This window comes from Fringilla coelebs (genome assembly GCF_963513975.1).
Source record: "Fringilla coelebs genome assembly, chromosome: 2".
NCBI lineage: Eukaryota > Metazoa > Chordata > Aves > Passeriformes > Fringillidae > Fringilla > Fringilla coelebs.
Window position 1 is genome coordinate 75101805 of NC_140029.1, and position 13965 is coordinate 75115769.

At 37.4% G+C, this 13965-nt stretch overlaps 1 protein-coding gene across 2 annotated transcripts in view; it reads left to right on the plus strand.

The window, feature by feature from the left end:
* Positions 1-7390, plus strand: part of CWF19L2 (CWF19 like cell cycle control factor 2) — a 57398-nt gene extending 50008 nt beyond the window's left edge. For both annotated transcript variants that reach the window (XM_084200880.1, XM_084200881.1), the window contains 4 exons: positions 2431-2586; positions 3903-3983; positions 5861-5962; positions 6854-7390. In XM_084200880.1, the coding sequence (XP_084057006.1) occupies positions 2431-2586; positions 3903-3983; positions 5861-5962; positions 6854-6994 (480 nt within the window). In that variant the 3' untranslated portion in view covers positions 6995-7390. The remainder of the gene's footprint in view (positions 1-2430; positions 2587-3902; positions 3984-5860; positions 5963-6853) is intronic.
* The last annotated feature ends 6575 nt before the right edge of the window (positions 7391-13965 follow it).

Here is a 13965-nt window from a genome sequence, read left to right on the forward strand (position 1 = left end):
GATTTTGAGTTCTGTTTTCTTTGGAGATGTAAAATCAAGGGAGGGATGTAACAAGCTTCTGCCCAAGAGATTGACTGTGTTCTCAATCCCCTATCCTGCCATCAGGCTTATTACAAGGGGAAAACAATTTGCCACCTCTTATATTGAAATATTGGAGACTATGTCAGACTAGAGAATGGTTTCATTGTTGTACTTGCTGAGATTTAAAACCAGCATAATTTATAAGTTTGTAATAATTTAAATAACGTTGGTTTTTCCTGAAGTCTGGCAGATGGATTTTCTAACTTTTCAAATTTGACCCCCACATTGATTCTCATGTCTGATGTTGTTTCATATAGTAAATTATGCTCCCTTCCAACCATAAAGAAAAGGTGTTCTCTTGCATATGACAGAAATGCCTAAGAAAGTTGGATAAGAAACAAATAAATGCAACAGGTAGGATCAGGAGGAACAAAAGAGCATGTGGAAAAGTGATAAATATGCTTGTCCTCGATCTTCTGTTTACCTCAAGCTCTTAACTAAACAATTATGAATTTTAAATTGTATGACAAAGAAAATAGGATAATGAAAAGGTAAGCAAATAAGTCCCTGTCTTCAACACTAGTCTTTTACTTGTTAGAAAAGGCATCTAGTTGGTAAAACCATTATCCTTTGATCCTGTGAATATATTCACAGACATAATATAGATATTCTTAGATATTTCTTTGCAGTGAAATACTAACTTTCTGATGCAAGAGACATATCTTTTATTACTGTTGGAGTGAAAAAAATTACCACACTTGAAGTATTCACAAAATGTTGTGTGAAGTATGTGTTTTAGCTATTTTTGTGTGGTTTTTTTTTTTTTTTAGGATATATTGGAGTAAAGCAAAAAGAGTTCCTTTATGCTGTATGCCTTCAAGCTCTTGAATTTAATGCATTGTGTAGTTTAGACACTGATGTGCTCACTTGCCAAAGCAAATATGCATGGAATATTTTTAATATGAAAAGATACAAATCTTTACACATTCTGTGTTGACTGAACTGTTGCATGTATTTATGTTGTGTGCACCCAAGCACAAGCCAAGCTTTCTTATTTCCCCTTATGGATGGTTTTCTCCTTTCCACTGCTAATTATTCTTGATGCTTTGGCCTGCTCAGAATTTGGAGGAAAAGTCCAATGTATTTAAAAACAAGAAAGTGCATCTGGGGAAAGTTAGCTAACATCTGGTGATATTCAAGGCTTTTTGGTGGATTTTGCATTTCAGTTAACACTGCCAAGTGTCAAGGGCCAGGGAACAGGCAGAGCCAGCTGCTCTGCAGGAAAGCAAGTCAGGGGTTCAAGGTGATGGGCAAGGCAGGTGGGGGAGGTCATCGCATGACAAGGCACATTCCCACGGTACCGGGCCAGGAGTGTCCCTGTGCTAGTAGGCAAGGTCCTCCATGGCCCTGTGATGACCAGGCAGTGATGACTTAGGTCTGAGATGGAAGTCAGGGCCAAAAACTGCCAGGTATCTGTCTGGGCACAGGCATTCCTGAAACAGCTCAGGCAAGGACCAAAAGAGACAGCCTGGACTTAATTGCAGCTCCCGAGTGACAGGGGGCCAGGTCCACACTTCTCACCACTCTTTAATACCCCATCTCTTTCTGCTGGACCTGATCTAGTTCACAACTGAAGGGCATCAGAGCTTCCCACCTACATAGTCAGCCAGAGCCCCAGCAGGTAGGGCCCAGCCCCTGCAGGGCCTCTTGGGGGTGTGCAGGATCCTGACACTGGAGCTATCAGAATTGTTACCTGAAGTACACTTTTAGTAAATGCTGCACCTCCTCCCTCTTACAGGGAACTGGTAAATGTAGTTTGAGACCACATGTACTGAGTATTACATTTGGTTTGCTTCCAGACAGTGAAGATGGTGGATTTATTTCTTGAGACAGTTATTAGTATTTTACTTAAAGATCAAGCATGTCTAGTGAAAATACTTTCATTTTAAATTTTTTTTTTTTTGTTGAACTGTATAATTGGAAGGAGTAGTAAAAGGGTAATTGTAACTATAGTCAGTAAAAGCCAGGTCTTTACCTTCTTAGGAATTGCAAGCTTGGGATATACTGCTAAAGCCATGTTGTTTTATGGAGCCCTACAGTTAAGAAGTTCAACATAGCTTCAATTTCAGCTGTAAAAATATGTGGTATTTATTAAAACAAAGTTGGTAGTGTTAATTATATTGTGTGTTTCAAAATAGTTTTCTAGACTTCTAATGTTTTTATCATAGGAAATATGGTTAATCTTAAATTAGTAAATAATAAAGAATAAATAATTTTCCTAGTATGATTGCTACTGTTTTCCATTTTATTGTTAGTTTATTACAAATATAATAAGCCTAGTGAAATAATACATTGTATCTGAAAGTTTTGCAAAGTCAGTTTAAATAACGCATTTTTTCCTTTAAACAGATGTTCCGAAATGCATTGGTGAAAATGTTTGAAGCTAAAGACTTGGACTGTGTGTTCCTAGAAACAAACATGAGTATGAAGAAGAGGTATCATATGGTATATGAATGCATTCCTCTTCCAAAAGAAGTAGGAGATATGGCTCCAATCTATTTTAAGGTACATAAAAATGGTGTTTTTATGAAGTAATTTGAATGAATAGATCATAATTAGTCTATTTCTGGAAAAAAAATTGTATTCAAGTACTGTTTTTGAAAATATGTATTCCTTGATCCTTTTTCTGGTCCATTCTTTGCTAATATTCCTTGATCTTAAAATAAGCAGTGTGAAATAATCCAGTTTTTCAAGTAGTCAGTGGAAGAGCTGTTTTTCACTGAGCATTTGTCCCAAGTCTGACTACATTGAAAATACTGTAAGAAGATGAGAGAATTGTAGCCTCTGGAGTGCTTTAAGGATTGCAGTACTTCTTACTTGAGTCTTGTATTATAAACTTAAAACACAATATTTGTGCCTTGGCAAGCATTAAATGAGAAAATAATGTTACCTATTTTAAGAAATACCAATGTAGGTAGTGTTTCATCTCCATTTTTTTCAATAAGTTCAAATTTTACATGTGTCTTAGGCCTCTGATGAACTTTCTACAGCAGGATAGATATTTCTTCTACAGCTTTTCTGGTCTCTTTCCCCTGACCTTTTAAGAAAAGGTTCATTGAGGCTTCTGCCTGGAACTGAGTCCTTTCAGCTTTCAGCAGCTGACTCATTATTTGCCTTTTATAAGTAAATTATTTTATTTGATTTTTGAAATACTATTTATGCTTTATGGAAATAATGTGATTAGGTTTTGATGAAGTGTGGCAGCAGTATGGTGAACAACAATACAGTAACTTTTAGTAACTTTTGAAATCCTCCACTTCTCAGATCTGACTGCTGTGCTTCAGATGCTGGTATAACTTGTGTTTTCTTTGAATACTTAAGGAAAGAGAAAGAACAAGATTTAATGCAATGTCATTTATTTTGGAAATATCTACTATTAAAATGCACTGCAAATGAAATTTAAAGGTACCTACCCTACAATATACCCAATTCCATACTATGGGGAATACAGAGTCAGCTTTGGGTTTTTAAGGGCAATCATCTTTGTAAGCTGGATTCTTCTCTTAGTATTTAAAATAGAAAGAAGGCTAATTTAGTGTAATGAATTCATAAGAGGTTTTGTATGGGGTGAGTAAAAAGAGAATGTGACCTTTTATTTGAAACTTGTGTCAAGCAAAACTTAAATTAAAAAAGTAACAGGATCTGGATTGGGTGGGTCTGAAGATACTATATAATGTCTTTGTAAAGTAGCTTGTGGAAAATGAAGTTACTTTGTTAAGAAGTTATTGTTACTTGCCCTACTACAATGTACTTCATTACAGCTAGTTCTTTATTTGCTGTATGAAGGACTGTTTTCACCTTTAGATAAAATAATTTTACAGAAAGCTATAATGGAGTCTGATGAAGAGTGGTCCATGAACAAGAAGTTAATTGATCTTTCTTCAAAAGACATTCGGAAATCTGTAAGTAGCGAAATGTTTTGTATCCTGAATTTATCATCAAATTCTTTTAACATTTTTCCATTATTAACTGTTTCAAAGAGAGAAGAAAGGGAGCACAATTAGATTAGTCCATCAGAAGATGGTATAGGTATGAGGAGAATTACCAGTCTGCACTGTTAACTGACATTAGGGAAAAGATTCCCATTTATTTCAACAATTGGTGGACTAAGCTGCCAGCATTAGTTGAGAACAAAGCTGACACTTTGAGGACATGTACTGGCATAATTTTCTGATTACCTTTAAGAATTAAGGTAGATCAAAGATTTGCAAATTACTTTCCTGGAATAAATATGATTTGTCCTTTTCATTAACCTAGAACAGCTGTTTGTGTTGCTGAGTTTATGAAGTGAAAATATAAATAGCATTATGAATCTTTTTTTGTAAAACAAGGGAACAGTACCCTCTCTGTCTCCTGGATACTGAGATGAAACATCTTTACATTCTTAAAGGAATAATGCTGGATTGGTTAGGTTCAAAGATTGTTCTGTCATTTTAATATTGAGGTGGAAGATGAGTGTTGTATAGCCATACATTTTTGTGACTATTATATATTTATTTAAGGTAGGCCAGTTTTCAGATTAAGTCAGGACAGTTCTTTACAGTAATACAAGTAGCTAAACCTAAATTGTTACACAGTTGTGTGATTTTAACATTATTGTTGGATAAGAAATGTCTGTAGGATTGAGGAAGATTGGAGAGTGTGGCTTGGAGACTGACCTGAGGTTTGGGAATTTGGGGAGTTGTATTAGGAGATGGTACCTGGTTAGAAGGTCAGACTTGTCTGAGACATCACCGAGTGGGTGGATTGTGTGCAGAAATTGTGAGAAATAAGACAAAGCTGACCTTTTCTTTAAGGTGTCACCTGCCAACCCATTTTTCCTTATTTAATGACTTTTAAAAAGTCCATTTAAAGAGTTAAATGTTTCTTGCTGTGCTACATTGCTTCTGTTTAACTTCTAACATTTAACATCTCTGTGTTAAATCTTAATTATTTTTAGAGTCAGTATTTCAAGCAATAGATGGAACACTCCTCCTGAAAGTTGTATGGTTATTTGTACTGTAGCAGAGGAAATGCTTATGAATTGGAGGCTTTGTAAATCTTACCAGTACAGAAATGTCCTCAGCAATTAAAGGAGTGAAAAATAACTTGTTGCAGTGAAACAGCCGAAATTATTTGCAGTACTGTAGCAATAAATGGATCCACTTCTGTTAGACTGAAGGGTCTTTGTTGTGGCAGATATCCAGCATTTCCCCTGCAGGCTGACAGAATTATTGTCTGATTTTGCAAGCTAAGGATAATATCTGTCCATTCACATAGAGGAGGTTTCTGGTAATCTGTTGTCCAAAAAGGTGTTTCCCCTTCCCCCTGAGAGTCAGTTTTTTTACTGGGTAAATATTTCCTATTACCATAGGAATATTGACCAAAGTCAACATCTTTAATAAATGCAGCTTGCTAGTTATCTTAAAATTTCTGTTAAACTTATATAATTCATAGATGTGGAGTCAGGGAGGCATTTGCAAACTGTGCACACTGCTGCCTAGTGTCCCCATCTCTTACCTGCTATTCCAGCTGTGGCCTCTGGAAGTTCTGACACCCAGTCATCCTCTCTTCAGTGTCTTTTTGTCCAGTTGCTGTATATTGCTCTTTTCCCTTACCTGTTTGCTTTACTTTTTCTCTATTGCAATTTTATCCTACATGTAGTTGGTTTGAGGGGTAGTTTAAAATAAAACATATTATAAACTGCAAAACCATGTTCAAATTCATTCTTCTGTGGGGAGGTTGACTAAATGCCAGCAATGTTTGTTAAACATCTGAAAATGTGGCTTTGCATGTGTAGGTTCCTAAAGGGTTGCCGTACTTTTCTGTGGACTTTGGCCTTCAGGGAGGATTTGCTCATGTGATTGAAGATCAACACAATTTCCCTCATTACTTTGGAAAGGTATTGTTATGTAAAAGATTAATTTACCAATTATAGTCTGTTTTGGAAAATTTAAGTAATTAAACCAAGATGCTGCCAGAACAGTTACTTTGATGTTCCCTATCTGAGTTTATTATCTGTCTTTTCTTGATGAGTCATTGTAACTTGGCTTGTTGAACAAAGTAGTTGATTTTTTCACTAGCTGATACTGAGATTGTGATTCTAAATTGGTGTTTCTTTTAATTTGACCTGAACTGCTGGTATTTGAAATTGTGGGTATATAATCTTATAGATTGAAGATACTTACATCTACTTAAGAATTTTCCTGGCCATAATATTCATACATAGGTGCACTGGCACCTGCTTGTATAAATTACTGTGCATACACATACAGACTTACAGACAACTCCTACTAAAATCCTCATGTGGTTAAATTGCTCCTCATGGTATGTATAGTGTAAAATGTATATACAGAGAGAGCTATAGTAAACTCTTCCTGAATTTATTATGTCACAGAAAACATTTCTTTAAAAGAGTCAGTGTTGCAAAAACATGGGAGAAATTGGGGGAGAAATATAACACTAGAAACAGCAAAGTGAGCAGCTTTCTTTCTCTGAACTTGCCTTAATCACAAATGCCCTAATGCATGAATAGTCTTGCAATGTTAGAATGTTTGAGCAGTACATCAGTGTGCTGTGCTTACAAGAATTTTGCTGAGGCAACCATCTAACAACTGTAGTTCCATGTTTAAATCAGTATATTTTTCAGAATTTCAAGTTTTAATTAGCACTTGAAGAAAATGGACAATCTCATAATTTGAAAATACATATTTCTTTATTCTGTGATAAGATAGTGTTAAGTAATATGGTAATTTTGCATTTATCATTATCTATCTTACTTTTACTTGCAAAGGAAATTATTGGTGGTATGCTGGACTTGGAACCACGGCTCTGGAGAAAAGGAATCAGACAGAACTTTGAGGAGCAGCGGAAAAAGGTGTTGCAGTTTGCACAGTGGTGGAAACCATATGACTTCACCAAAAAGAAAGAATGAGGACAACCTGGAGTCAAGGACTATATAAACCATGAATTACACTAAAGGATACTTCAAACAGCAACGTGTTATGTGTGGCTAATATATTTTAAAATATAGGATATTGGTTAATTGCTGATGATCTGTTTCTGTTTTGGACACTGGATCACATGTACCTGCAAGCCTGAAAAAACAGATTTGTACAGTGAGTTTACTTTTTCCTTTTTCAGCTGAGCCAAAAGGATAATATCCATGTGGCCATTTGAGTTCTTAAAAATGTAACTTTTGCTTTTGGAGTTTTTATAATCTTGGAGACAACTGATATTTTTTATATTGTATTAAGCCAGTGCTTAATTATCATGGTGAACTTTTGTCAAAAATGGTGTACATTTTAAGAACATTTTGAGTAATACAAATACATTGTTACAGAAGGAAATTGTACAGAAAATAGTCTTCTGATTTTGTGTCTTTCTGGTCTTTAAATTGAGGTCATTGCAGTAACACAAACATTCACGAAGAATGTGATTTATAAACCTGCTGTTGCCCCCCTGCACAAGAATGAATGCAATTTTTTGTACTTTCTTTCAATATGAAGTAGTGTTTTTCAAGCACAAAGACAGTTCATAGCTGATGGCAAATGACAGCATTAACAGTAACAGTTACTTTTGGTAACAGTGAAAGAGGAATCTCAGGGAAAATGCTCTCTGATGGCCAGCAAAGAAGAAGATCATCAAAGGGATCTCCCAGGTGACTCTTCTCCCCTGGGTTTCCCCTCTTGTGCCACAGGTGGTTTTTGGTAATACTTTGCCCTAAGAGTTTTCATCCAGACCAGCTCAAAATCCCTGAGTGTTTTTCCTTGTGATGCTGTTAGAGCTGGTTGAAGCACGCTCTGACCAGAGGCAAGAGTTGCATGTTAATTGATTGTTAAGCATGGATGTCACTAGGAAATGCCTGCATGCTGTTTCAAGGACCACTTTCCAACATTTATTTGCTAGATTTTGTTTTTTTTCTTTTGTGTGAAAGATATGAAATGAGGGTAGGGAAGCGTGAGGTGGGGAAAAGATGATTCTTGCATCAGTGGGGAAAAGATGATTCTTGCATCAGTGTCCACCACTTCCTGCAGAAACCCTAACATAGCAGGCTTGGATTTTGCAGGTAGGGAACTGGGAGAGCAAGGAGAACAGGAGACAAGGATAGAAGGACATGGATTGAAACATTACAGCAGCACAAGGAAAAGGATGCAGACTTGTGAACAGAAGGCTGCAGTGCTCCAGGGGAAGGCTGCAAATGGTGGAAGGCCCTTGGCATAGGATAGGTTTAGACTTTGTGTAAGTGTCTCAATGTGCTTCCTTCCTTCCAGTGTTCTTTTCCTTCTGAACTCTTGCTCTGTACATTTCTGTTAACTATTGTGAACTACTCAGATTAAGAAATGGATTCTAAATATTACAGGGTTGTTTAAGTGTTTATTTATAGTCCCTTGGTGGTCTTTTGCAGCTTTGCTGAAGATGTGGTGTTTTCCCTGTTCCTGCCCCACTGCCACATTTTGGCAAATAAGTCTGGTAGAGATAGGAATCCGCTGTGTTTTGAATTATTTTCTGGAGGATCTTTGTCAATTGGCCACTGCAAGAGAAGTAACTTAAAAGTAAGCTTTGATGATGATTGTAGTGATCTAATATCTGATTTACGCTGTGTTCACCAGCAAGCTGTGGATAAAGGGACAGTTCTTTCTACTGTTCTCCTTAGACTATTGGGAGATTGCTTAGCAAATAGAATGTGAAATGGTAACTGCTAGTAGTGTCTTAGAATGTAGCAATGCTGAACCAAATTTAGCTAAAACAGAGACTTTGGTGGTGTAAAGCATGACTAAAAATTGCTTTCTCTGAAAGCATCTGTATCCTCCAGTCTCATCTGCCTCCTGGGATGATAGCTGGAAGCAGCAGAGGTGACTTTCTTTTAAGGCTGTGGAAAAGTCTTTATCCAATGTTATGCTGGAAATGGAATTCTTCTGACATCACTTCTCTCAGAATTTGGGTTCCTCAAGGGAAGTGCTATGTTTCACAAAGAGTATCCAACTTGTTTGTAGAAAAGTCCTCTGACTCATGGTCCATGTATATTTCATTATTCTGCTCTCAGCAAAACTACAAAACTACTGGTATTGTTTGGAAAGGACTCTGAAATATGGGATAAGAGTAACTGGAGCTAGTGATACAGGAAAATGTTTCTTATCCTTTTAGAAGTTTTCAAAATGGGAGACTGAGTATCTTCTTGTAACTGGTCACAGACCAGAAAAGCATATTGTCAGGTTAAGTTGCTCCTCCTCATAAGTATCTCTAAATATTCATGAGAATGTGACAGTAAATACAACTTGTTAGGGCACTTTTGGAAGGCATGGTGTGCTTAAACTTCAGTCTTTACTTTTATAAATACTAAAAAAATTTTAAATAGACCTCTTTCATGTAGAAGAGTACCCAATAACTAAGTTCTTTAGCAGTAAGATAGCAAATATTATTCAGATGTTTTTAGGGAAATCAAGGATTGGAAGCTTGATTTGTTATGTTGTATAAATGTGCTTCTATGTACTCTTTTGTGTGACCAGGAAAGAGAAGGATCTTTCTTCAAGTGAATCTACAGATGTGATTTAACAGGTATTGGATTATATCTATGTCTTGCCCTGTGTTACAAGAACATAGTGTAGTAGGTGCTGCTACTCTTCTGAAAGGAAAATATGTTAAAATATATGTAATAATTCTCATGGCAGTTCACCAATCTCTTGAAATCTCATGAAAGAAGAAAGATTTTTCTGGATCCCCTGAGAATTCTTTCTTAGGTTGAAATTTCTTCAGCATTTCCTGTTTTCTGCATTTGTCATTTCATCATTAAAGTATGTTTTTCTAATTGACTACAGGTGAAAAGTCATGGAAACACAGGCTGCTATACTCTTGCTTTAAGTGCAGGTGTTTGTAAACTGGATCTTTAATATCCTCGGTAAACTAGGACTAGATACTAGAGTGCAAAACATCTTTACCTACAAACATCTTTACCCTCCCTGGCTCCTGGGTGTGACCCAAACACTGTGCACAGAGGCACATCTCGCACATTGGTCATGTTAGAGAAAGCAGAGTTGGAGTTCATCATGTGTGGGTAGTTGTAAAAGGTTCATTCCTCAGTGCACAAGCTTGTACCTTTGTACACGTGATCTGAAGGCAGCAGGCAACCTGAAACTGCTCTGATGAGCTGACTTTTAAGTTCTGTATTTGAGCTGAAAATGCATCAATTCATTATTTTTAAATGTTTAGCTTTTGTAAAGCAAGTACCCTAGAGGATACGTGCAGTAAAAACATATTTAGCAAAAACCCAGAAGCACAATTAACATTTTAGAATGAAGTTGAACGTATTCTTCTTTGGCCACTATCTTTGAGGTAATGTTTTTAATCAAGATTTTCTGGTTTGCAATTTCTGGCCATTGATGCGCAGCTATTGGTCGTCGCCTCCCAATCTGGAATGAGAGATAGATGCAGTTTGGTTTTGAGACCAGACAAGATGACTTTTCCAAGTCTGTCCCAGCTCTTTCTTCTGTGGTTTTAAGATGCTATTTGGTTCTGATATTTTATGTGAAGATGTTTTGGAGCAGCATTGTAAGACAAGATATGAGCAGCAAACAGCTGATAAATATTTAATGGGGCATAAATGCGCAGTTGCCGCTGTACAGCTTCCCTTTGCCTGTATCACAGGTTACAGGGTTTTATTTGGGAATGCCAAGTGATCTCTTATGTCTCTAGATGGCTTCATAGCCCGTTTCAGCTGTGGGCTTTGTAGTTGTTTAAAAGCATTACAGCTCTTCCAACTCTTCCAATATTCTCTCTTTTAGTGTAGAACAACTCTTTGAATGTTTGACCACAGTTCAGGAGGCCAGTGGGATGGAAGACAACAACGAACAGTCATAATGGCTTTATGGATAGTGGCATCTCCAGGTGGAACTGGGTATGTAGGCATTTAGTTCAGATTTAACATGGCAAATTGAATCAGAAATGGTGACATTATGATCTTTCAGTCCCTCGCTCTTCTTTCCTGGCTGCTATTGCAGGACTTAGATTTTAATTTTCTTATTCAAACTGCTCTTCCATTAGGTAACTCATCTTAGCAACACTTGCTAAGACTTAGTAAGAACTTGCTAGGAATAGCCACTAAGACTGACCTGTCTGTACTACAATACTGGGTCTTTGCCTGAATCACCTTTTCCCATGGCTGACAATGAGGGTTTGCTAGTGTTACATAGTGGAAAAGGTGCAAAGCCTGGTTTGGCTACTGTTTGTCATACACCAGCTTCATCTGCTAATACTGGATTTATAAAATGTATTAAGTAGGCCTTAAGCCTTTTGTAAGTGGTTTGTGGCATACGTAGAAGCAGAGGAGGAGGACAGGAGATAATTTTATCTAGCTGATCCAAAGGGAAATTCAGGTACATTTGTGATATTGGCATTCCTGGGTCTGTTTTTCATTATCAAACATTTGGTTTCTTACCTTTAATCTGATTTGTCCATGATTCAAGTTCAGTATTTATTTTCTTGTTTGTTATGGATGTGTGAAACATGATTTCATTCTTCAGAGGCTGCTTTTGTATACCTGAGGACTGCAGTTAGGCTGTCTCCAAATTCTTGTCTTGAGGTTAAACTACATTTTCTTTCAATGTTTTCCTGTAGGTTATTTTTTTCTATTCTTTTCATTCTTTCATGCTCTAGAGTCTCTCTGGTTCAATAAGATGGGATGTGATGGAAGTCTCGAGAGGGGATATGATATCTCAGAGAGCTGTTATCACTGTGCCTGAAATGAGAAGTTGCTGCCATTCTTGGTGGAATATCCTCCTAGTCACAGACACGCACACACCCCCCCAGTGCAGTTTGCCTATTTGAGGAGACTGTGACATAGTGAAGCCAATGACTCCCTGCAATCTTCAGATCTTCAGATTCTCTCCTGCTCTCAAGTCAACAGTTTGCTATTATAGCAAATTACACCCAGTAATTTGCTATAATAGCAAAAGTCGGTGTTCTTGCTCTTATTGTTATTGACTTAATTTCCTTTTTATAGACCTTTTTTATTTTCATTTTGATGAGATAATTTTGAATTCTACTTCTGCTTTTAAATTATTTTTTGGCCCCTCTTGAGTCATGTGCAAAGTTAAGGAGCAATGCTGTATTGCAACAACTAGCAGTTGGTGCCACATCTATGTTCACCCTGCAATATTTGTGTTCAGTGGCTAAACTGTTTCCCTGCTGTCACTTGTACTGTTGCTTGCTGCAACTTCTGATCCCCTTATTCTTGCTACAGATGTGTCTGCTGTGGGCACCTCAAGTACCAATGCAATAGGAAGAGCTGCTTTAGTAGAGTCAGAAACTAGTATCATCTGTAAAAGGTGAGATGGAAATGAATAATTATCCAGGATTATATTCTGGTTTTCCATAGGAAAATAATGAAATTCAGACATTGCTGTTATACTTTTCTCATTCATCTCCTTGGCCAGGTCCCTTCCCAGCCTCTTGCACATTCAGAGCACTGAGGGGGCAGAGGGAGAAACAGGAGAGCCTTGATGTTGTGAACACACTGCTCAGCAATATGTGAAACTTTAGTGTGCTATCAGCATTGGTTTGGTCACAGATCTAATTCACAGCGCCAAGCAAGCTCTGTCCTCTGCTATTGGCAGATAGTGGCAGGGCCACTACTCAGCAGGAGTTTTGAGAGGCTTGGTTGAAATTATGTGCCATGAGTTCTTTCTGTGATTTACAGTCTGGTTGGTGGAATTTAAAAGTATATACTACTGGTCATTCCTGGAAACTCTGAGGAAAATATTTTCTGTAATGAAAACATAGATTCAGGATTTTAAAAGCCCTGAACAATTGATAGGTTTTAGGAGGCGGAGTGGAAAAAGAATTTGGCTATTATCTCTTTTTGCAAACAGCACATGGCTTATTGAGAGGTTCCTGTTCACCAGCTCCACACTTTTATTGAAGTTTAGTCTTCTGTGGAAAGCTTTTGAATTATTTTCTCTTTAAAGCAAAAATACTTTGGCCAGTATTAGAACAGAAACAGAGGATATGGAATTCATCTGACATCAGTGTGAGTAGTTCTTGTCTCTCTATATAGCTGTCTGCAGGACTGTGGGTAAATAGCATTTTATACTTCCTATCAAATAAAAAAAAAATTTAAAACTTAGTTTTAAAGTGGAAAAAAAAAAAAAGAATAGCATCCTCCAAGGAAATCTTAATCCACAGGATCTTCATCTTCAGAGCTCCTTACAAACATGAACTTTGTGGTCTGAAGGTTTTGACAGACACAGCTCCCTCTGACAGCTGCGAATCTATTGTCTCTTTGGACCAAGTGAATTCCCCCCCAAGCCTTTGTACATGCCCTGCCCCAACCCAGCACCTGGGATTTGGGTTGCTTAGGGCACCTAGAAAATCCTCTCAGATTCCAGCTCCTTTTGCATCCACTTCAGCTGGACACATCATCCTTGAAGTGCTCTTTGTCCATGAACACAGTTTTAAATGATTTATGACTGCACAGTCTTTTATTTTTAGCTTCTGTGCAAAGCTTCCAAATCAAATCTTGATGGGAACTGCTGTCTGTGATGATTTTATTGTCTTCATTTCCACTAATGAAAAACAAGTAGGGTCTTGCAGTTAAACTGTGTGGTTGTCTTCCTTACTGTATTTTTTACACAAATCAAACAGGAATACAGGTAGAGGAGAGCAGTAATATAATTCTGGCATATTAAATTATTAACTTAAAAAAGGTCAGTGAATCTCTTCCTAACAAAGCAGCACTGCTAGAAGGCTTGGATTGTTTTTTAATGTTGGGAAGTGGGGGCATGGAAGAGGATTGTGAGGACTCACAAGAGGTTGTGAGCTGGGTGGTGCAGTTGGCACAACAGAAGGATGGGATGCCATCCTGTGGGCCTGGACAAGCTTGAGAAGTGGGCCCATGAGAACCTCGTGAGG